This window comes from Bos mutus, chromosome 10 (genome assembly GCF_027580195.1).
Source record: "Bos mutus isolate GX-2022 chromosome 10, NWIPB_WYAK_1.1, whole genome shotgun sequence".
NCBI lineage: Eukaryota > Metazoa > Chordata > Mammalia > Artiodactyla > Bovidae > Bos > Bos mutus.
The window spans coordinates 64,860,425-64,885,463 of record NC_091626.1 but is presented as its reverse complement, the minus strand read 5'-3'; the positions used below and the strand labels follow the sequence as shown (position 1 = coordinate 64,885,463).

The 25,039-nt window shown below is 35.1% G+C and overlaps 1 protein-coding gene across 3 annotated transcripts in view; it reads right to left on the bottom strand.

Moving 5' to 3' along the window:
• Nucleotides 1-25,039, bottom strand: part of MAP4K5 (mitogen-activated protein kinase kinase kinase kinase 5) — a 126,700-nt gene that overhangs the window by 22,580 nt on the left and 79,081 nt on the right. For 2 of the 3 annotated variants that reach the window (XM_070378097.1, XM_070378098.1), the window contains exons 14-23: nucleotides 22,979-23,057; nucleotides 12,217-12,275; nucleotides 10,941-11,008; nucleotides 9,216-9,258; nucleotides 8,382-8,592; nucleotides 7,435-7,532; nucleotides 7,227-7,268; nucleotides 6,272-6,356; nucleotides 3,521-3,600; nucleotides 3,162-3,222 (exon numbers count right to left, since the gene is read on the bottom strand). In XM_070378097.1, coding sequence (XP_070234198.1) covers nucleotides 3,162-3,222; nucleotides 3,521-3,600; nucleotides 6,272-6,356; nucleotides 7,227-7,268; nucleotides 7,435-7,532; nucleotides 8,382-8,592; nucleotides 9,216-9,258; nucleotides 10,941-11,008; nucleotides 12,217-12,275; nucleotides 22,979-23,057 — 826 coding nt within the window. The remainder of the gene's footprint in view (nucleotides 1-3,161; nucleotides 3,223-3,520; nucleotides 3,601-6,271; nucleotides 6,357-7,226; nucleotides 7,269-7,434; nucleotides 7,533-8,381; nucleotides 8,593-9,215; nucleotides 9,259-10,940; nucleotides 11,009-12,216; nucleotides 12,276-22,978; nucleotides 23,058-25,039) is intronic. The other variant, XM_070378099.1, reaches the window with a different exon arrangement.

Sequence of the window (25,039 nt, the reverse complement as noted above, 5' to 3'; positions counted from 1 at the left end):
TCCAGACATGTTCAAAAAGCCAAGCAAAATAGAAAAACATAAACAAAAATACATAGTTAGTACTACTTTGAAAGATAATAAGTAAAATAAGTTTTAGGGAAGTAACAGATAATTGTGTTTCCCAATACATAAATTAGATATATTTTGACTAACAGGTCAAAATTAGATATATTCTGACTAATAGGTGATCTGGACAGAATATATGTAAACCTTAATGAAGTGAACATAGAAAAAGAAATTGTTAAAACATTTTTGCAAAATAGGCTGAGTCACGATGATGCACATGTGATTATTTCAGTACAACATGGAAAACTATATAATCACTACATTATCTTTCTGAGCTACTCCTACTTATGAATAATCTACCACATAACCTTGGATTAAAACTGATTGTGAAAGAAGTGTTAAGATAACACTGAAATACTAAGAAAAGTAAAGCAAACTAATACTATATGCCATAGGATATAACAGGGCTACAAGTATGTGCTATCATTATTCAGGATAACTGGACTATGATTTCTATATCAAAACCACATATTTAATCCACATTAAAAAGGGGAAGATATGGTAAATATCTGACTCCTTACTATATATGACATGGTACTATAACAGTCCCAAATAGTATCTATCATTTTACTATGAGAAAACATGAAAAAGAGTGACTTTATCCTCACAATATTTTCTGTATCTTTTCAAAATGCAGCATTCTGCCTAACACTATACCACCCTTCCTTTCTCCAGACCCCTTTATATATAACTACTTACCTAAGCAGCTAACACATGTACATGTATGTACACTCATGCACAGAAATGCAGACTCTTAAACAGAACGTTTTCTCTTATTGAGCAATGCTACCTATCTTCATTCAGTTCCACAGGTAATTTTAAGTAGAATTTGGAAATAACTAATTTATAGGCTAGCTTTTTCCTGCCTTTCTATAGTTATTTTATAAATATATAAAATGTACTCTGTGTGGCTTTTAAGCTTATTCACACAGACAGGTACATAAAAGTGGTTGGAGGAAAGTGACTCTATATGAATACAAATCAGAATTGTTAATTCAAATAGAATTAGGTTTATTTTCATAATATAATATGATATATTAATATTTTATTAGATAAAAGTAAAAAAAAAATTGGGGACTCAAAATCAAAGAGAATAAATAGTCATTTGAGGACCCTAGTTTTTAAAAAGACATTTGTGGAGAATCAAATAATATGCTCATTGTAAAAAGTGTCATTAGCTCAAATACACAAATTCCTGAAGAATCTCTACTAGGTGATGGTTAGTAGAAGAGTTTAAGTTATATATACTCACACACACATACTTAAAATTATGATAATGACATTTCTTACATTAGCCACAATTCATAATGAGTTAAAACTGTATCAGCACTGATGTTTTAAAGCATGAGTAGCTGAAAGGAATACTTAATAACAAAAAGTCTGACAGTACAGTAAATAATAGCTGGGATATTATCATCAGAGTATCAAACAAAACTGAAAAAAATTAAGCAATGTTAAAATAACTTAGTTATTCAAAGTGGAGAAAGGCATGAGTGCTATTTTAATAGATGACAGCATTAGGATTAAGGAAAGAGAAAAATAATCAACTATCTTGTACAGTGGTCCCATCACAAGTATTGTTCCAGGACCCCCATGCAGATACCAAAATCTGAGGTTGCTGTAGTCCCTCATATAAAATGATGTCATGTAGCACTTGCATATAACCTATGCACACCCTTCCATATACTTGAAATTATCTCTAGATTATGTATAATACCTAATACAAGTAAATGTTATATAAATAGTGACCCAGTGCCTGGCAAATTTCAAGTTTTGTTTCTTTTTGGAATTTTCTAGAATTTAAAAAAAAAAAAAAAAAACTTCTATCTGCAGTTGGTTGAAGCTGTACATGCAGATACAGAGAGCCAACTATACTATCAGAATGAAAGCAAGTAGTGAACCTTTAGGTAGCCACTTAAATCCAAAATGTAAGAAAACTGTTTTTGGCAGGTAAGGACTGGAAAAAAAAAAAGCCTAAAACAACACCTGTCTATCCCCAACAAAACAAAAAAAGAAAAGCACAAACAACAAAATTAGAATAGACTGCTCCAAAACCCTTATGATTATTTTTAGGACTTTATAAAGTTTTAGTCCAAGTTGGCTAATAAATATCTGGTTCAGAATTCTGCCAGCGAACATCTCTAAGTCTTCACAGTTCACTAAGCACTCTTTACATCTCACTTAATCCCCCACAGCAATCCTGTGAGGTGGCTACTGTTACTAGCCTCCTCATGTTACAGTTAAGAAAACTGAGAGCAGCAACATGGATGGATTTAGAGATGATCACACTAAGTGAAGTAAGTCAGAAAGAGAAAGACAAATACCATATGAATCACTTATATGTGGGACTTAATGTGACACAAAGAACCTATCTACGAAGCAGAATCAGACTCACAGAAGTAGAGAACAGACTCACTGGTTGTCAACAGGGAGGGGTGGTGGGGAAGGGTGGACTGGGAGTGTGGGCTTAGCAGATGTACGCTATTACATACGGAATATATAAACAACAAGGTCCTACTGCATAGAGCACAGGGAACTATGTTCAATATCCTGTGATAAACCATAGAGGAAAAGAGCACGAAAAAGAATATACATGTGGAAAACTGAAATATTTTATAGCACAGCAGAAATCAATATATTGTAAATCAACTACACTTCAATTAAAAAAATTAAAAATAGATATAATTTATGAAAAAAAAAAGAAATCTAAGGCCGAGAGACAAGAGACGGTGACTGGCTCAAGATTAAAGAGAAGGAAGCAGCTGGATCCTCTGATTCCTTCCCGTCAACTGCTGATTCTCAGTGGAAGGCAGGGATGGGGGCAGGAGCAGAGACTGTGAAAGAGACGGCCTCAGGGGACAATCACTGTCACGTTCAGCTGTGTAGCTCTTAGGCATGTGTGGGAAGTACAGCTTTAACTGACAACAGGGTTTCTTCCTATTCTACACCGGTCAAAAACACCTACAAGCCTTAAGGTTAACTATATTAGATTATAATTACCCTAAATAACAACATTTTAAAGTAATATATATTAGAATTACATTTCTCTGCTTGTCCATGGTTTATTTATCATATTATTTTCATCATATACATACCTGACAATGACATTAAAGTATTGTTGATGACATAGAGCCAAGTACATTTCCGTGGAAATAACTATTAAGAAAAAAGTAGATAATTAAAACCCTCCAATTTCATTCCCTTACCCCTCAACCTCCAAATTTCAACAGTCTGAGAGAGTAGAAAAATAACTATTTCTACCTTTCAGTAAATTATTACAACCTTACAGAAAAAAATCTTCATACATGAACATATAAAGAGTATAATTTCACCACTTTAAATATTTAAATCATAAAAATTAAAACTGGGGCCCATATAAATTGACCTAAAATTAAGATATTTCCTTTATTCAATTAGTCCAAGCTAATTTTTTGAGTTAAAACTCCTAAATTACCTGTTCCATCGTTGCCTCATGTAGTTCATTGAGATTCAATGTATAAATACCATCTTCAGTTCCGAAAATAATGTACTGATCTAAAATAGTTGAGATAAATCACCAGAATTTATTAACATTTTCTGAAATCATTCATTAAAATAATGGCCTTATATTTTAATAGTATTAAGAATTAGATAGCCACCCACCCATCCAAAGAAAAATTATTTTGTAAAACCCATGCTACCTTCTTTAATTCTTTTCCCAATTCTTCATTTTTTAAAAAGTAGATATATTGTTACTAACTCTGCTTTATCTTACTATAAAATTTTTTAAAATGAAATTTTCATTACATGTCATCTTATTCAAACACAGTGAAAAAATGAGAAAGAAGTAAAACTGTTAACAGATGTCAATGGATTGTCAATGTATGCTAAAACTAGTCAGTGAAAGCTTGATGAGCAAGAGGATATTTATCAAGTCTCAATGTATCTCCATGCTAGCTACCTATCAATTATTTTGGGAAATTAATTAAGCAATTACTTAGGGAAAAATAGGAACTTGACAGAAGAGAAGGTTAGTGAACACCACCTTAACCAACTGGTCAATGTTAATGTCACTAGCACTTGGACAACTTGATACCTAGTGCCTTCTGACATGATGAACTGAGAAGAGCACAAAAACACTTCTGTGATATTCCTTCCCAAAATACATAATTTGATCTACATATGAGGACTCATTGGACAAACCCAAATTAAGGGACATTCTACAAAATAAGCAGCCTCAAAATATGGCATGATCAAGTGAGACAGAAAAGTTGAGAAACTTTCAGACTAAAGGAGACTAAAGGCATGATAGGCAAATCCAACATGTGAACTTGAACTAGATGTTGGTTTGGGGGTAAAAAAGAGAGGACAATGAAAGACACTCCTGGGATAATTAAAAAAACTTACATATGGACTGTGGATTAAAAAACAGTATCATATCAATGATAAAGTTTCTGATCTTTATAATAGTACTGTGCTTATATAAGAGATGATTCTTGCTCCTAGGAAATACAAAGTGAAGTATAAGGGGAAGAGGAGCATGGTGAAGTGATAAGGGGAAGAGGAGCAACTCACCCTTCAAGTGATTCAGAAAAAAAAATGCACATACAGATAGAAAATAGTAAAACAAATGTGGCAAAAGGATGAACACACATACTGTTGCTGCTGCTGCTGCTAAGTCGCTTCGGTCGTGTCCGACTCTGTGCGACCCCATAGATGGCAGCCCACCAGGCTCCCCAGTCCCTGGGATTCTCCAGGCAAGAACACTGGAGTGGGTTGCCATTTCCTTCTCCAATGCAGGAGAGTGAAAAGTGGAAGTGAAGTCGCTTAGTAGTGTCCGACCCTCAGCGACCCCATGGACTGCAGCCTTCCAGGCTCCTCCGTCCATGGGATTTTCCAGGCAAGAGTACTGGTTATATATAAAATGGATAACCAACAAGGATCTACTGTGTAGCCCAGCAAACTCTACTCAATATTCTGTGATAACCTACATGGGAAAGAACCTCAAAAGGAATGAATATAGGTATGTGTGTAAATGAATCACTTTTCTGTACATCTGAAACTAACACAATATTGTAAATCAACTATACTTAAATAAAAATGAATAAATAAATAGTATGGTTTTGGTGAGGGTGTTAAAAAAGAAACTTTTGATATTCTGGGTATATCAGAGTTTCTTGTACTATTTCTCTAGCTTTTCTGTAAGTGTAAACTTCTAGAAAAATAAAAAGTTTACAAATATTAAAAAAAATTTGCTTACTGTTAATATTATTTTCTGTTACACTTTCTAATTATGGCACATAAAGCAGATAATTACACAACCTATCTTTATGACTGCATTGAAGTAGAAACAAACATTTCCAGAACAACTTCCACTGCCTAAGCTCTGCTAATTCCCAGACAACCAGGTCGGCTCCTTTCTTCTTTGCAACAAGGTAAGTATTATGAGTATTTTATGTTATAAATGATCACACTGAGAACCAGAGGTATTAAGTATCTTTTCCAAGTCACACAGTAATGACAGCTAGGGAACTCAACCCATATATATTTGATTCCAAATTTTCCCCATGTGTTATGCTTCCTCACTTTAAAATCACACAGCCTAAATTTTTAAGAGTAAATTTTACTTTATCAGTTCAGACTTTCAAAAACATTATAATAATACAACGAATTCTTGAATATCATGCAGATTCCACAAATGTCAACATTTGCTACTTTTGTTTTTATCCTTCCTTCTCTCTGTACACACAGTTCCCCCCTTTCCTGAATTAAGTTATAAGCCTGATACCCCTTTATTCCTAAATATTTAAATTTCTTAAAAAAAAAAAAAGGTCTTACATAACTACAGAAAAATGATCAAAATCAGGATATATCAAAATCAGGGAATCAGGATATTCAGGACACTGAAACAACATATTATCTAATATCTTGACTCTGAGATTATCAATTGGCTCAGTACTGTCTTTGTAAATAAAAGAAAAATGCCAAATTATGGTTGCAATCAGTTGTGACGCTCTTTCATCTCTTTTAATCAGGAATTGTTCTTGTATGCTCTAAAATTCTAATGCTTTTAAACCAAAACTACCTATTTAGGTTGTTACACATACTATTTAGTCTCTAGGCTGTATTTTTTAAAGTAAAAAGCCCTCAGTTCAGTGATCATAAAAATCCTTTCCAATAATAAATACTTTGTTAGAAAGGTATATAAAAGTTTCAGAAATGTTACCTTTTGTATCAGGATGTATCCAAGATGTTGCACAATTAATTTTCAAAGGGCAGCCATCAAAAACTTTGGAAAAACATGCTCCCATCTTATTTAAAAAGAAAGAAATGTTGAGTTATTTGATTAGATAATTTTTATATTCTTAGAAAATAGCTGAAGATTATTATGAAATGCTAAACTAACTCTTATTTGCATATACTTACGGTCTCATTATACAACAAAATTCATATTTTGATATATTGATTAACTCCTTCTATCAAGAGAGTTTCATACTCTTTCCTTGAGTAATCCTCTATTTTAGAGCAAAAATATCAGATTTACCAAAACATCTACATATATCAATGATACATTCTAGGTACCTAAGTCACAAATTATCTTTACGACTAAGATTTAATAACGAAAACAATGACTTTATTGAGTAACATAACAGTTATATTTGCAGTTTACCTCCATAATAGTGATGAGACAAAAAGACTAATATTTAAGCTTAACTTCTACTGTATAAAAAGAAACAATTTAAAAGGCACCCATTCTTATGACTGACTGAACTACATTACAGAGAGGATCTACTGAAAGGCCAGAGAACAGAAGCTTCTGTGTTCCTTTCCACTGTTTATAGTTCAATGTAAAAATGACTTCAGGCATAGAAAGATATTTAACCCACATAATGAAGAGGATACAATACTATTAATATCATCACATTAAAGTGAAATTGGCCTTTGTAGGCTAGTTGAAGAACTCAACTCTCCGTATTTATAAAAATGGAAATTCACCCAACTCTAACTAACTGACTCAAATAAGGGTACAAGATTGGATTCACGGTTTATTCAAATGAATTTGACGCCTCAGTATTTTATGAATCCTTTCTTTCAACACCTTACGATACTCGACAGCAAATAAACAATCTTCAGCTTCTAAAGAAAAACTGACAAATGGTTCAAATAAAAATATTCCTTACCAGTACTTTTGGGGTTGGTGGAAGGCCATTGATAACTGGTTTCTGTGGGAAAAATAATTTGTAATACTGTAAGACCTCTTAAAGCCTTAAAAAAAAAACTTTATACATTTAGAAGTCCAGTTATTCCAAGTCTTGAATTAAATAGACTATGCTCCTTATATGATACAGTATTAGTTACAACTAATCACCAAATGCCTGTTATACATACAGGGAAGTCCCGCTTGTCCTTTTTTCGTGGTAACTGTGGTGCTTGTGCTGATCCTTCTGTGTTTTCACTAATCAATTTTGAAATACCATCTCCATTTCCTAAAGAGAATCACAGTTAAAAGTTGAATGACCATACAAATAAAAAACTTATTTGAAAAATAATTTCCCTTTCCCCTCAGTACTTGTTTTGCATTTGGGTGATCCTTCATTAGGAAATATTCTCTACTTTCAGATGAGTTAAAGTATTTTTGGTGCCTTTCTCTAGATGCTGCAGCGGTAGCACTGCAACTGTAGCAGTGGTCTTAATACATGAAAACAACAAATGCCTTGCCATACTCTGAGAAAAGTGAAACACGACCTACTAATGCAGATATTCAAGGCCTTTGGAGTTTAACTTTGCTCTACCATTTTAAGTTCTATTTCCCAGTATACACCCTTCAAAAGCTCACACTTCTATATACTAGGCTGTACTTCCAACACAAGCTAGATTTTCTGCTTCAGTGCATTTGTTCATTCTTTCTTGATCTCTATGCAAGTCTGTCAGCACTGGTTCCAACTACTAAAGGCTCACCAAGGGCCTACCTCCTCTCTACCCTATCCTTCTCTCCCTCAGAGAGCTCTGGTGTTCTGTTACATATAGTTACTTATTGTAGTAGACACTTAAAACAAAATGTCTTGTCTGATTTTATGTGCCCATGGATGTAACTTTTGCTATAGATCATGAACTTCTGGAGGGCAGGGTCATCCATTCATCTTTCTAGATCCTATAATATTTAGTAAGGGACCAAATTAGGGATTGGATTGGATTGAATCTATTTATAGTCCATCCATGTGGAATTTTAAAGAACTTTCACAAAGTTTTAAACAGTAATAAGACTAAAGAAAAAAAAAGTCTTTAAAATTTGAACAAAATGGCTTTCTTTTCAGTTTTCACTTTGATTTATTTACCAAGATCACAGTATCTAGCTGTATGTACTCCAGGGCTGCTGATACTGCTAGCCATACCAATAGAGGAAGTCTCGGCTACAGGACCACAACTGGGGCTACTCTGTCTTCTGAGAACTTGGGGAGCTCTGTTCTCTGAATCAGGACAACGTTTTACAGTTGATGACTTTTCTTCATCTGGGAGGTTGTCTTCAGGGTAACTGTTTATCCTTGGCTAGTTGATAATAAGACATAAAAGTACTTTAATAAATCTGGACATAAAACATTAACCCTGTTATTATTATATATCAAAGACTTTAGGGAGAGAAAATATGCCTTTTTAATCTTTCTCCTACATAGTTCAATTCACTGGGCCAAGTAAGTAAGGTAAGTAAGAGCTTAGTTACTGTCTCAAAACAACTATGAACTTGCCATGTGACTTTTAATAGCCCTAGCCCCAAACTGATGTTTTTATAACCAATAAAATCATATACACAATCCATGAAATATTTAATAACTAGAAACAAGCAAGGAAAATGACTTAATGAAGTGTGACTCTAGTGAAATGTCCAACTGTAGTAATAAATGAGGACTGTAAACGATGAACTCCTTTCCTTTCAACGTGGTCAAGCATTTCCTTAAATGACTAATAATCTATCTTTGCCTTTTTCTAATAGCTACGAAGATACTGTATTTATCATGAAATATTTTAAAATATATTTTTACATCACAATATGCTCTTGAAGAAAACTATATATAAAATATATTTAAGAGAATTGTGAACAAATTCAATAAAGTTACTTTTAAAATTTATTATTTAAACAAGGATTTACTGCTGAAAATCTTTAAGTTGCTTACCTTAGGAGGTAGGGGAGGTGGTATTGCACGTTTTGAGGTTGATCTAACACAAAGAGAAAAATTCAATTTAGATGGTTTTAAGTGGTCATAACATAAAACAGAGACAGCATTAAATCTGCATTAAAATCTGCTTCTATACAAGGAATATAAAAGACAACTGGATCACGGCACAGAGTAACTTTAAAACCTACAGGAAGAGCTAAGATCTCATTCTGTCAAACTGTGTTAGTATGACTATAAAATAGAGCTTTTATAATGTGAACACAGTCTTTTTTACTTTTTATGTTTTGCTACATTTAATATGTAATAAAAACTAAATTAAACTCAGTTAAAAAAAGATTCAGAATTTTACAGCTGGAATCCACAGTGAATCATATATTCAAATAGCTGGATCATCAAACCCTTCATTACTCCAAGTGGGGTCCAGAGATCAGCAACATTAGTAACACACGGAAACTTTTTTTCTGCCACATCATGCAGCTTACAGGATCTCAGTTCCCCAACCAGGCATTGAACTCAGGCTCTCAGCAGTAAAAGCGTTGAGGCCTAATCCCTAGACCACCAGGGAATTCCCAAGGAAACTTTTATAAATGTACCCCCTGCTGCTGCTGCTAAGTCGCTTCAGTCGTGTCCGACTCTGTGTGACCCCAGAGACGGCAGCCCACCAGGCTCCCCCGTCCCTGGGATTCTCCAGGCAAGAACACTGGAATGGGTTGCCATTTCCTTCTCCAATGCATGAAAGTGAGAAGTGAAAGTGTACCCCCTAGACCTACTTAATCAGATTCTGCATTTTACCAAAATTTCCAGGTGATCTTCCAGGCATACCAAAATTTGAGAATCACTGATCTAGCCCACAGGTTTCACACATTTATCCAGTCATTGCAATCAATTGGGAAGCTTTGAGGATTCTTAGATTCCACTTCCAAAGACTATATTCCATAGCAAGGGTTGGCAAACTTTTTCTATAAAGGGTTAGACAGTAAATATTTTAGGCTCTATGAATCATATAGTGGTCACAACTACTGAACTCTAACGTTGTAAGCATGAAAACAGCCATGGATAAACTTATGAGCATGGCTGTGTTCCAACTAACCTTCATTTATGAACACTGAAATTTAAATTTCATATAATTTTCACGTGTAACAAATTTACTTTGCCTTTTGATTTTTTTCAACCATTAAAAAATGTAAGTATCATTTTAGTTTGTGGGATGCACAAAAAATAGGGTCAGATTTGGCTTACAGGCCATACTTTGCTAACCCCAGACCTGAAATCCTAATGTGGGGGTCCTGGAATCTGTACTTCCACAAGAGCTCTCTAGGCATTGCAATGCACTAACTGGTTTGGAACAACTCACCCAGGTCAGCCCCATCACTTAATCACTGAGGAAAGACACGTCTAGAATATGAAGAAATCACACTGCAGAGATGAACTGGGGCTTTCTGACGTCTACTATGGTACTTCTTCCCACATCATCATGCAGCTCATCTTTTAGTATACCAACATTACCGTACTGTATTTTTATTTAGAGAATAAAACCCTAAAACCTTAATGATCAACACATGTTGCCTTTGGGAAATTAAAATAAGTCAGAAGGTTTTTACTGACAAGAGGCATAGTACAACTTTTATAAGAATAAAAATTAAAATTTATTAGAATAAATCACTCACCACCAAATGCTGTTCTTATACAATCAAGTAAAATAATGTTAGAAAAACAACTTACTTGCCAGTATTTGCACCATCAACAAAAGGATTCCACCGTAACAGAAAATTTGGGTCTGATGATACTCCCTATGAAGGTAAAAAAGAGTTTAAACATGTTACCTTAAAACAGGTATTAGTCACTTTATTTGATTCAAAAAACTACTCTTTGTCATGATTATTAATCATCTTGGCTTTCAACTGTGTAGTTTCTAGCTATACTTGCTGTCATTTGACATATTTATGCCAATAACTCATTATTAGTTGACTTAAATGTAAAAAAGATTATAAACACAGCTTAAAATGTCACAAGCCCGCTTTACCAATATGCTAGTACATTCCAAAGCAAAACAGAAAAATGTTAACTTTGAATTACGTGCATCACTACTCCATTAGCACAGAGAACTGAGCACTGTTTTAGTCAATTATCTTCAATTTATTGGTGCCATATTTTTTCTGACTACCATGAAAACTGAGAATTTATTGTCCAGCAATATGTACAGTAGGAAGAGCACCACTTCCAAATGTAAGAATGAAGAGATCCACTAACAGAAGATAATTACTCTAAAAAACATACATTTACTAATGGTTAAAAATAAAGTAGATGTTAGAATAACACCTAGGCCAACTCTAACAATATCATGCTTTATTTATTGTTTCTTTCCTTTTAGATAAGAAAAAGAGTTAACCAAATAGTAATCTAAAATACGAGCAACGGTTTTTAAAAAAGGGGCTAGATTAACAAATAAATATTAAAAAACAGTAAGGCAGTGCAAAATTGCACTCTAAACCTAACAGAATCAGTAAGTAAAAAGATCCTGAGAGCTTAAAGCTTAGCATCAAATACCATGTATTTAATAACTTTATGTGAATTCTTCAAGACTTAGAAGTGTCAAAATGATGGTTAAAATGGTATTTACACACTGTACCCTAGTCAAAATGCAACTAACTATAAGCTTTTTCAAACTTTAATTGATGAAATGTGTGTTGTTAGTTGCTCAGTCATGTCCAACTCTTTGCGACCGCATCGTCTGTTCATGGAATTCTCTAGGCAAGAATACTGGAGTAGGTTGCCATTCCCTTCTCCAGGGGATCCTCCTGACCTAGGGATGGAACCCGGGTCTCCTGCACTATAGGCAGATTATTCACTGTCTGAGCTACCAGGGAATGGGTGAAATACATTATCAAAACTTAACGCTTTGAAGAGTATATTACTTTTTTCTTTGATCAAACTATACCTAATTATAAGTTTTTTCAAATTTTAATGTGTAAAATACTTTAAAAGTCATAAGTCCTACCATTTCATCCCGTGCTTCTGTTTCTTTTCTCAAAGGAGGTTCAAACTGTAATTTGTCAACTGTAAAATATAACAGATATTCAGAAACTTTAACTTAAAGGATCAATCCTGAAAATGCAAAGAGAAGCGTCTGTATTGGGGAGGGAGGGAGGAAGAGAAGAGAAGAGGAAAAGACAAAAACTCTTAATTTTTTTACTACCAGAACACCCCAAAACAAAGTAACAATTTGGTATTTTCCTAACAATTCTACTTAATTCTTGACTGGAATCAGGAAATTAAACAGCAATTTTGTGTATAAAAGATTTGTGTATTAAAAGTAGGTGAGAAAGCAAACACTTTAAGGATGTTTCTATCCAGGCTATATTGAGACTAATTTAAACTTCAAATTTATGGCAGGATGAAACCTCCAAAATTACTTATAATTATATAAAAATAACAATATTTGTTAAATGAAATATTACTATGGCATTCAGGAATCTAATATTATATTTTGCTAAATGTATATCTGATCTGGCCTAATCAGACCAATTTTAGAATTACTCCTAATAGAGTAACTTCTTTTACATGAAATATTCTGTAAATCAGAGAAAAGGATGACTTATTACCTACTCTTAAAGTACACAGAATTTTAAAATTCTAAAATACAATGTGATTAAAAGACCAAAAAATTAAAATATACACACTTGCGTTGTGGAGATACAAGTTTCCTAAATACAATCTTGATAAACAAAATACACTAAAAATAAGTCTTTCAAAAAGGATCCAGTTATCTTTATCCCTAAAAATAAGATTTATAAAGCAACACAGAGCACTTACATAATTCATGACATTAAACAAAAACATTTAAGTCATAAAATTTTCAAAGAAAGATATTCCATAAAATGTATTCTCTACTTTTCAAAAATAACATAAAATAAAAAGAAGTTGCTTATTTATAATGACTTAACATAAAAAAAAAATCTTAATTTAAGAGCCATTACTATAATTCACAAAGAACCACTTCTCTCATTTGAGACAGAGATGAGTTAAAGGTATTTTTCTTTTGGTCAAAGAAGTACTGGCACATAGGTCTAGAAATGAATTATAAAACGTGTAAATATGGAAAGAAAAGAAAGAAAATATCATTTTCCATAACAATTATATAATTAGCAAATTTCAAGACTTTAAACATTACTAGAGAAAGTAAGTTCATAAATTCTCATTAAACATATAGCGAAATATCAACTGTATCCATCCATACCAATATCAGTAATTGAAAATAAAAATTTCAATTTCATTTCTTTTATAACATAAACATTTAAGATATTTTACTTTATCACATGAAAAGTATTCCTTAAAAAAAAATCAAATTCCTTAATGCAAGTCTAAAATTACTACAGCCATGACTTATGGCAAAGAATGCTAGAATCTCCAATATCATTGTTCTGCTTAGAAGAATAGACTCCACAGTTCTAACGAGGTGGGGAGCCTATTGTACAGAGTGAAGTAAGTCAGAAAGAGAAACACCAATACAGTATATAAACAAATATACATGGAATTTAGAAAGACGGTAATGACAATCCTATATGCAAGGCAGCAAAAGAGACACAGATGTAAAAAACAGACCTTTGGTCTATGTGGGAGAAGGGAAGGATGAGATGATTTGAGTGAATAGCATTGAAACATGTATATTACCATATGTAAAATAAATGACCTGCTTTGATGCATGAAGCAGGGCACTCAAAGCCAGATCTCTAGGACAACCCAGAGGGGAGGAAGGTAGGAAAGGAGGTTCAGGATGGGGAGACACATGTGCATCCATGGGTGATTCATGCTGATGTACGGCAAAAACCACCACAATATTGTAAAGAAATTATCCTCCAATTAAAATAAATTAATTAATTAATTAAAAAAAAGAATAGACTCCAAGTTGTTTTGTTTCGCTTTAACAAAAATCCTAGCAGTATCTTTGGCTGTGTGTTTGGCTTGTAAAATACAAAGATGGGGAGGACTTCTATGATATATCCTCATTTATCTCCAAAAGATGTTACTTACTATAGGCATAAGTGTTAGTCGTTCATGTCTGACTCTTTGCAACCCCATGAGCTATCACAGCCTGCCAGGTTCCTCAGTCCATTGGATTCTCCAGGCAAGAATACTGGAATGGGTAGCCATTCCATTCTCCAAGGGATATTCCCAATCCAGGGACTGAACCTAGGTCTCCCACATTGCAGGCAGATTCTTTACCCCTATAAAGCCAGGGTGAGTAAGGATCTTACTACCATCTAGAAAGATTATAAACCTGTGATGTCTGGTAATCCATTGCTTCAAAATAATTGCTTCATATACTTTGCACACACATATTTGTATTACATGTTAGTAATTAGTAGTTTATAGCAGAAGGGTAAATCTAATTCTTGTTTTACTTATTATACCTATATTGAGGGGTTCCCTGGTGGCTCAGACAGTAAAGAATCCTGCTGCAATTCAGGAGACCAGGGTTCGATCCCTAGGTCAGGAAGATCCCCTGGAGAAGGGAATGGCTATCCACTCCAGTATTCTTGCCTAGAGAATTCCATGGACCGAGGAGCCTGGTGAGCTACAGTCCGTAGGGTTCCAGAGAGTCGGACATGACTGAGCAACTAACGATTTCACTTTCTAAGAAAACAGAACCCAAAGACAGTTTCACTGGGCACAGGAAAAAGGAATAGTTTGGGGCTTCTCAGACAGTGGGAATTTGAAGGGCAGAATACCAGAAATGAGAAAACTGAACAAAGAAGGAACTCTAAAACTATACCAAGAAGTCTCCTTAGAGAAATCTTTGGTTGCATACTAAGTTGCCCACAAGCAAAGCAATACTCTGCAAGGTATGTCAGAAAACAGCTAACACAGTGCTGTGAGCTAAATGCAAATTTTAGTGATCACACAGTAAAAGGAAAGAAATGAATTTCCACCCAGAGGAGAAACTGCTGAATATTGTAGTAAAATCTAAGACAGGCCTTGAAAGGACTAATTTATGCTTCAGACACTCTTTAAAATAAAGAGGTCAAAAGCCAGACATTTAATGTTGTATCACAACATCCAAGATACAATAAAAAATGACTACAGAGTAAGTAGAAAAAAAATAAAAATCATAACCAGTTTAAAAAACAGATACAGACTCAGAGGTGACACAGCTGTTGAAATTAGCAAAGATGGACACAATAAGTAAACAGATGGAAATTGTCAGTAGAGAGATAAAAACTATGTATGTGTGTGTATATACATGTATGCATGCATGTATCATCCATCTATCCATCTATCCATTTATCTACTTTTCTATCAATCTATCTACATCAATGAAAGTCTAGATCCAGAAAATACAATATACGAAATAAAATTCACTGATAGGCTTAAATAACAGACAGAATACAACAGGAAAAAAGATCAACGAACTTAAAATCTGGGCAACAGAAACTACACTGAAGTACAGAGAACAAAAACAGGGGGTAGGGAGAACAGAGCTTCAGTGACCTATGAAGCAACATCAAGTGGTCTAACATGTAATTGGAGTCCCAGAAGGAGAAGAGAGAATCTAGGGCAGAAAAACTGAAGAAATAATGGTCCCAAATTTTATACAGCTAATAAAATATACCAACTTATAGATCTAAGAAACTCAGTTAACACCAAATAAATAAAAACAAAAATGCATCTAGGCACATCACAGTTTTTGACTACAAATTGGCACTTGCCATCCCTGGGTCGGGAAGATCCCCTGGAGAAGGAAATGGCAGCCAACTACAGTATTCTTGCCTAGAGAATTTCATGGACAGAGGAACCTGGTAGGCTACATACTGTTCATGGGATTGTAGTCAGATCACAACTGAGTGGCTAAAACACACACATTTATCTCTACAAGGATTAAATCATGTGCTGCTGCAGCTGCTGACCTGGCACACCCCCTGAAGGAGTTTAACGTGGAGAGCAGAAATGAAGCACCCTGTGCTCGGGGTAGGGGTAGGGGGCTGGCAGGACAAGTCATCAGACAGGTATTTTTTAAAAGCTGATTTTCAAAAGCCCAATTCTTCTATCTCCTCATACCTAGAAAAGCACTAAAATCCTTCATGGTGATGACTGCTTCTTGTGAATAACAGAAGCTTCATGAGACCAGCAGAAACTTTCTACTTAAGTATGTGCTTGATTGCATGTATGCCCCCTTAACCAAAATCGTAAATATACTGTCCTCCCCCCATAACTCTTTTGGAGCAGCTTCTGAGAGTTATCCGAGGCGCTGTCTCCCAGGCTGCAGCCTTCATTTTACCCCAAATAAAACTTAAATCTCATGTTGTGCATTTTTTTTAAAAGTCAACAGTTATGGCAACCACAAAGGGATTCAAACCCTCAATTTGTAGTTGACACCGTCAAATTGCTAAGAAAACAACAAACAAATTCCACAAGTTTTATAGTATAGTACCTATTAGTCCAACTGATGCAGTTGAATGTTTTCTATTTTGTGCCTTAGAAAAAAATCTGAATTGATGTCATGGATTGCGTTGCAACCTGCAGCTTAACAAATACCAATGTTGAGGAACACATGGGTATGCTATTCGTCAGGTAAATTTTCAAAACTAGTTTTCCTGACAACAAAGGCTTTTGCTTTGGTTATTGTATATCTATTAGAGTGGCTTAAAGGTTGTTTAAAAAGGCTCAACCTTAATAATGGCCAAAAAAATGTTGTCTTAGTTTTTGTTTCCTACCTGGGAAAATTCTAATTACTTCTCTAGTAAACACTCACTTGTCTATAACTATTACTAAGGAGGTTTGTGAGACAATAAATCTTCCTCAAAATCTCTATCACCTTAATCATTCTTAGTCTTCATGTAAAATAAAAAGGACAAATGGAATTTTCAAACTTAACTTGGATAAACTTTTAGAAATTCTTAGACCTCCTTAGCCTAAAATGTGTTTTGTTTGTTTGTTTGTTTGTTTGGCTTGAATGAAAGTGAGGTCAACTTTCTCAGGGGCCCATTAACTCTCTCTCAATAAACCCAAAACTGAGTATCTTAAACATCGAAGAATACTGCCCCCAACTCCAGTTTCTACAATATCACAGACTAATATAGCTGACCTGTACAGTACACAGTTTTATATTCAAACATATCCAAGCAGTGTTTCCTCTGAAATAATCTTTTTATGATTTAGAACTCAGAAACTGTCTTCTGGGGAACTTCTCTCTAAACTCAATAAATAGAATCTTGCCAGGTATTGTTAATAATTAATAGAATGGTAAAACAGAGCAATGATCCTTGTTTTAATTTGTCTTAATTACAGAGACATGGGCCAATTTAAATCAACAGAAGATGGTCTCAGTAGGAAATCTCAAACTGGAGATGACAATCTTCAGAAGTAGATGGCTACAAGAAGGCAATTTCTACACAAATGTGTTGAATCAAGCTGATGACAATATGAAAAGAATCATTTGTTCAAGTCCAATGGAACAAGATGACAGAAGACTCTGATTTTCATACTTTAATGTGCATACTATAGCTCTTTAGCTACAGTTTTTTCTTCCTCCTTGCCAGTTGAAGGTTCTGGATTGTGGACAGACTACTTGTTACCTCTGTAGAGTCTTTATTCTTAATACTGCTCTGTGTAGCCTCAGCCCTTGGTATCAGTCCAAATACCTGGCTAAAATTTACTTGTGAGTCATCTAAAATCATACACTTAAACCAATAGTTGGGCAGTTATTTTCTTTTTTGATACCTCTCAAATCCCCTTCGGTGCCAATTTTTTGTTAATTAGTTGGTTTTCTAGGTAACTGTGAAACCAAGCAGGACCCTATAGGGATGCTGGGCACAGAAGCCTTTCTGTGCATCCCCCACCTTCCCGGAGTTCCAAAGGGCAGATTCAACCTGGGAAGGGAAGGGATGTAAAGATGGGGGAGGGGGATAGCCAGGAAACAATAGTGCAGGTCTTGGGGCAGGATCCTGGTTCCACCTCAAGGGACACATATAACAAAGTCTTTAAGGTTTTTCAAGAGGTCAGCACTCTTCACAGCAGAGAAATACCACAGAAGGGTATATTAAAAGAATCAGATTAGTTCATCAAGAAGATAAAGTTCAGTTCAGTTCAGTTACTCAGTCATGTCTGACTCTTTGCAACCCCATGGACTGTAGCTTGCCAGGCCTCCCTGTCCATCACCAACTCCTGGAGTTTACTCAAACTCATGTCCATTGAGTTGGTGATGCCATCCAACCATCTCATCCTCTGTTGTCCCCTTCTCCTCTTGCCTTCAATCTTTCCCAGCATCAGGGTCTTTTCAAATGAGTCAGCTCTTTGCATCAGGTGGTCAAAGTATTGGTGTTTCAGCTTCAACATCAGTTCTTGCAATGAACACCCAGGACTGATCTCCTTTAGGATGGACTGGTTGGACCTCCTTGCAGTCCAAGGGACACTCAAAAGTCTTCTCTGACACTACAGTTCAAAAGCATCAATTCTTCGGTGCTCAGCTTTCTTTATAGTCCAACTCTCACATCCATACGTGACCAATGGAAAAACCATAGCCTTGACTAGACAGACCTTTGTTGTCAAAGTAATGTCTCTGCTTTTTAATATGCTGTCTAGGGTGGTCATAACTTTTCTTCCAAGGAGTAAGCGTCTTATTATTTCATGGCTGCAGTCACCATCTGCAGTGATTTTGGAGCCCCCCGCCAAATAAAGTCTGCCACTGTTTCCACTGTTTCCCCATCTATTTCCCATGAAGTGATGGGACCAGATGTCATGATCTTCATTTTCTGAATGTTGAGCTTTAAGCCAACTTTTTCACTCTCCACTTTCACTTTCATTAAGAGTAATCAAGTAATCAAGAAGATTACTTGAGGCTAAATTAGAGGAGTGGAGGCCCTGCACACACAAGTAATCAAGTAATCAAGAAGATTACTTGAGGCTAAATTAGAGGAGTGGAGGCCCTGCACACACCCTAATCTTACCAGCAACCTCACCCACCCTTGAACCACTGTGCTATAAAACTCCTCCCAGGTTGAGACACACAGTTGGGGCAGGAGCTCTCTGTGTCCCACTATGGCTGGCAAAGCAATACAGCTATTCTTTTCTATCTCACCCAAAATTCTGTCTCTGAGATTTGATTTGGCACCTGTGCACAGAGGCTGAGCTTTCAGTATCAACTGGACTCAACCAAAAAGTGGCTTTTCAAATGAAAATTTTTTTTAAAAAACAGAAAATTCAGGTCATACACCCATATCTGGATCAGAATGAGACAGTAATCTGCCTGACCATTCATCAGACTGGGAAGACAGACACAAATCCAAATGCAAAGTCAAAAGAAGAAACAATGTTTCTCCCAAGGATATCCTGCATAGGTAAAGCATCACATGATGATCCCCTCTCTGAATTATCTCTGCTTTCCTATTGAGAAATATCAGTCTCTAAAATCAAAGACGGTCAGAAACTTTGCTTTATTAAATCATGTTTATTAAAATGAACCATTCCACTCTCACCTGGAAGATTTAAGTCACTGATAGAGAGCAGTAGCTTTAATTTCCAACGTAGATACAGACCATCAACTAAAGGAGTTTCTGAATACAACATTTCAAGTTTCCAAAGAAACAGGCTTCTGAATCTATTTTTACAGTATAGATCTTTTCACACACATCCCTACTTTGCTCTAAGTTTTCACTTAATTTTACTTAATTAAATTTTACTTAATTTCCACTTTCCCCCCAAACTCTCTAATTCTTCTTTTCCTATTTAATGAGATGTTCCATGGTTCCTCTGGTGTGTGTTCTCCCTCACTGCAACGAGTCAATAAATCTGACTTTGCTGGACTATACTCTGGTGGTCTTAGATTAGGCCAAATCAGAAAACTGAGTACTGAAGAATTGATGCTTTTGAACTGTGGTGTTGGAGAAGACTCTTGAGAGTCCTTTGGACTGCAAGGAGATCAAACCAGTCCATCCTAAAGGAAATCAGTCCTGAATATTCATTAGAAGGACTGATGCTGAAGCTGAAACTCCAGTATTTTGGCCACCTCATGCAAAGAACTGACTCGTTGGAAAAGACCCTGATGCGGGCAAAGACTGAAGACAGGAGGAGAAGGGGACGACAGAGGATGAGATGGTTGGATGGCATCACTGACTCGATGGACATTAGTTTGAGCAATCTCCAGGAGCTGGTGATGACAGGGAAGCCTGGCGTGCTGCATTCCATGGGGTCACAAAGAGTTGAGTGACTGAACTGAACTGATAACCATTATTTATGTCCACTAAAAACACACAATAAGGATGATTACAGTAATCATAATAGCCCAAAACTGGAAACAAATAAAATGCCAGCCAAGTGAAGAATGAATAAATTATGCTATAATTATACAATGAAATACTACATTACAGTGAAAACAATAAACTATTACTGGCACACATGACATGAATGACTTTCACAGACATAATATTGAACAAAAGAAATCAGGCAAAAGAGGTGTATATTAGTTGATCCTATATATGTGAAGATCAAGACCATATAAAAACCAATCTATAGTGATGAGATAAGAATAGTGATTAACCAGGGCAGTGGGAAGGCAAGGGGATACAGGGAGATGGGAAGGTGTTGATTGTGAAGGAGCATGAGGAATCCTTCAGAGATTCTGATAATGTTGATCTGGGTGGTAGTTTCATGAGTGTATACAAATTTAAAAATTCATTGGGCAGTACACTTAAACATTTCACTGTATGTAAGTTACTAGCTTAATTTAAAAAGCTGAAACAGAAAACTAAGAACAGAACTAACAAGGTATGTATAAAATCTATTAACAAAAACAAAACTATGAAACACTCCTGATGGACACAAAAGAAGACCTGGGAGAATTTAAAGATAGACCAATAAAATGACCTTCAACTCTACCATCTTCTGTTTGGTACTTGCAGCACACAGGGCAAATTCCACTAAGGAATCAGTACTCTGGACACTTATAAAATAACTAAGCTTTGAGCTCTCCGAGGAAGCTTATTTTGATTAAGATGACAGAATATTATAAAGATGTCAATTCTCCCAAAGTTAGTGTACAAACTTATGAGATCTCAGTAAAAATGCTGAGAGGTGCTTTTTTTTTTTTTTCAACTCAATAGACTGATTCTTATGTTTTATGTGAGGAAAATATAACAGCCAGATATAATAAAAAGGAATTGCAACAACATGTGTGTGTGTGTGTTTGTGTGGAGGGGGTGAGGGAAAATAGGAGGAGAATTATTTCTAATATATTTTAATAGGTATTATAAAGACATAACAATCAGAAGTATGTGACTGGCACAGGACTAAGTATATTAATGCAAGAGAATAGAATTTCCAGAAAAAGCCCTAAAATCTAGGTGGCAACTTAGTATATAATAAAGATGGCATAGCAAATCTATTAGTGAAAACCTAAGTTTTTAATAAATAGTATCAAGGCAAATGAGTAGATATTTAGAATGAAACTGAAGTTGAATTCATATTTCATATCTTTAGCAAATAATACCTTATATCAAAGATTTAAGTATTGATATTATAAAAAATTAAACAAAAAAAAACAAACAACAGGAAAATCCTTTTACAACCTTAAAATCAGGAAGGCGTTACTAAATAACGACACCAGAAACAAAAGCTATACAAGGAAAGATACATTTACACTACATTAATTGAATACTATACAGCTGCATAAAATACAGAAAATAGCTTTATAATAGCTTTATTTTAAAATATAAAAATAAACAGCTGCTTTTCTGTTTGGTATTTGAAACCCAGAGTTTGCTGGGGATAGTATAAGAAGATAGCATAAAAAAGTATCAGCAATCTGGGACTAACAAAGACAGAAAATCTTGAATTATGAGTTTAATTATGAAAATGCACGACTGAAATAACAGATATGGGAAGGACATTCTAACTCTCCATTGACCTAGATTTCCAAAGCTGTGTACAGAAAGCTAGAAATGTTTGGTTTCAAGAAAACAAAATACACATCGGCAATCATTCTAACTATCTTCCTCCATTATGGTTTATATTTTTTATTTAGAGCCTATTTTAATGTAAAATACTTAAAAATTTTTTTGAAACAATTATGCACTTAAGTCAGTATACTCATCCTAAAAATTCTTTGTAAATCTGTTCTTCCAAATTAATGTGGCTAAAATGACAAATATTGTTAATATAACATTTTTATGTCAATGATTAATTTATTGAATAAAAATCAATTTCTCCTTTTAAATATGCATTTAAAAAAATATCCGCCTTGGTGCTAATCTGACTTAACTGAAACCAACCCAAATATCCAACAATAGGGACTACAATACATCAACTCAATACAGGAGGATAAAACCATTAAATATAACAGTTACAAAGCCTAGGCTAATATATGGGAAATACTTCTGACTATATTAAGCAAAATTTTATGCATAGTATAAACTTAGCCATGTAAAACTACATGTGAAAAAATTTGAGGGAAATTCAACAAAATATTATCTGTGGGCTGGTGCTGAGTGATGTGATTATTGGCAATGTTAATTTTCTACTTTCTTCTTTTTGCAAATTTTCTGCAATGAACATGTATTACGTTTATAATTAGAAAGTAAAAACTATTTAATTGTAAACCAAGGGAATTTCATTACAACCAGAAAAGCAACCTTTATTTCAGAGGTATCCTGTTTACATGTGTATATAGCCACAGATGGCCTGAGATTTTATTATTACAAAAAATCCCACAAGAACACCCAGCTCAACCCTCCAAAACCACCAATTGAAAATGTATACCAAACACATACAATTGATTTCTGAAGCTGTCCGTTCAGCTCTGGCATTCCGGTTTGTAGATCTAATGGTATGACGAATGACTGCATGGGGCTGTGAATATAAACATAATATATACACTTAAAAGAATTTCTGGGACAAAGTTAGAAGGTCAAACTTTCTCTTTTTAATTAAATTCTTATTTATTGACAGACATGACTACCTACTAATAAAGCAAATTGAAGGATAAATTTTTTAAAAAATGAATATGAGATACTTAAAAGTTAATTCATTTATTCCACACACATTTATACTGTATACCCTAACCCTAGGGTATAGGGTATATACACTGAAGAGATGCAAGGAAAATCAGACGCAAATCTTATCCTCAAAAGAGCTTATAGTCTAGGAAGATAACATACACAAATACTTAAAACACTAGAAAAGAATAAGTGGCAGTCATTAAAATCACTATTAATGCCCAGGGGAAGGAGAGATGACTGCCATTGGAAGGGGTAAAGAAATTCTTCATGACAGAGTTGTAATCTAATGTGAAACCTTGAAGGACAAGTAGGCATTGAATGCGCAGCAAGGTGGGAAAAGCATTTCAGACAGCACAAACAATATGAACAAAGTGATGCAAGAAAAAAAGGAAATTGTGAGTGTTTAGAGGAATTGAAGTTGGTTATTTGAATGTGGTGAACATTAAGTGAAGAGATGACAAGCTGGAAAGACATTTGAGGGAGGATAAGCCAGATCATTGGAGAAGGCAATGGCACCCGACTCCAGTACTCTTGCCTGGAAAATCCCATGGACAGAGGAGCCTGGTAGGCTGCAGTCCATGGGGTCTCGAAGAGTCGGACACGACTGAGCAACTTCACTTTCACTTTTCACTTTCATGCGTTGGAGAAGGAAATGGCAACCCACTCCAGTGTTCTTGCCTGGAGAATCCCAGGGACGGGGGAGCCTGGTGGGCTGCCATCTATGGGGTCGCATAGAGTCGGACACGACTGAAGCAACTTAGCAGCAGCAAGCCAGATCATGAAAGGTTCTGAATGTCAGGCTAGAGCTCTCAATTTTATTTTCTTGGCAAAAGAATTTTTTGGAGATTTTACAGAAAGGGAATGCTATCACAAGAGTCAGTTTTAAGAGTAACCTGATTAAGTATGTAAAAGGGTATGGACAGCAGAAATACAGTACGGAGAGGGATTGATTTGTAGTAAACCAAGTGAGAAAGCTTACTATTCCACCCTTTTGAATAAGCTCCTGATATTTTGAAACAATGTGTTCAGTTCAACCTCTATTTATTAAATTTCTGATGACTCACTCTCATTCACTAATGATTCAGACAATGGTCATATGTCTTTTTCTCTACTTTAAGACCCACTATCATACCAAAGGACTCAAAAGCCCATTGCGCTGGATTAGAGTTTACTGACCTTATCTCTCAAAACATTCTACCACACTTCAATGGACTCTATACTATTAAGATCATACCCTGGAATCTGTCATCAGGTCTGATATATGAATTCATATCATACTCCAAACTTCTCATCCTTTGAGCTTACTCTCTCATTACTCCAATAATTTTTAAATATTCACACCGAATCTCAAGTCCATCAATCCATTACTTTCTCATTCCCCTTATGCATTTCTTCTATCTTCACTTTTCTTCCTATCCACTTTAGATGTAGTGGTCCATAATTTCAAGCGATCTCTTGCATATATCCTAAATTTGATTCTCACTCCCTGCCATCCTTTTCTACACTGGCATACCAAAATGACAACCCTGGAGGAATTTAACTGGTTTATATCTGGGTACCAATGACTGCTGGAGGAAAATTACACATTGAAAATTAATCTTTGCTGAGGCTTCAGTGTTACCCTCAAACATTTCTCTAGTCATTTAACCCATCCATTCTCCTCAATGGGCTTCCCTGGTGGTTCAGCTGGTAAAGAATCCACCTGCAATGTGGGAGACCTGGGTTGGATCCCTGGGTTGGGAAGATCCCCTGGAGAAGAGAAATTAGTATTTCTTTTCTTTTTTTGTTAAGTTTAAATATTAATTAATGCACAATACTATGTTAGCTTCTGAT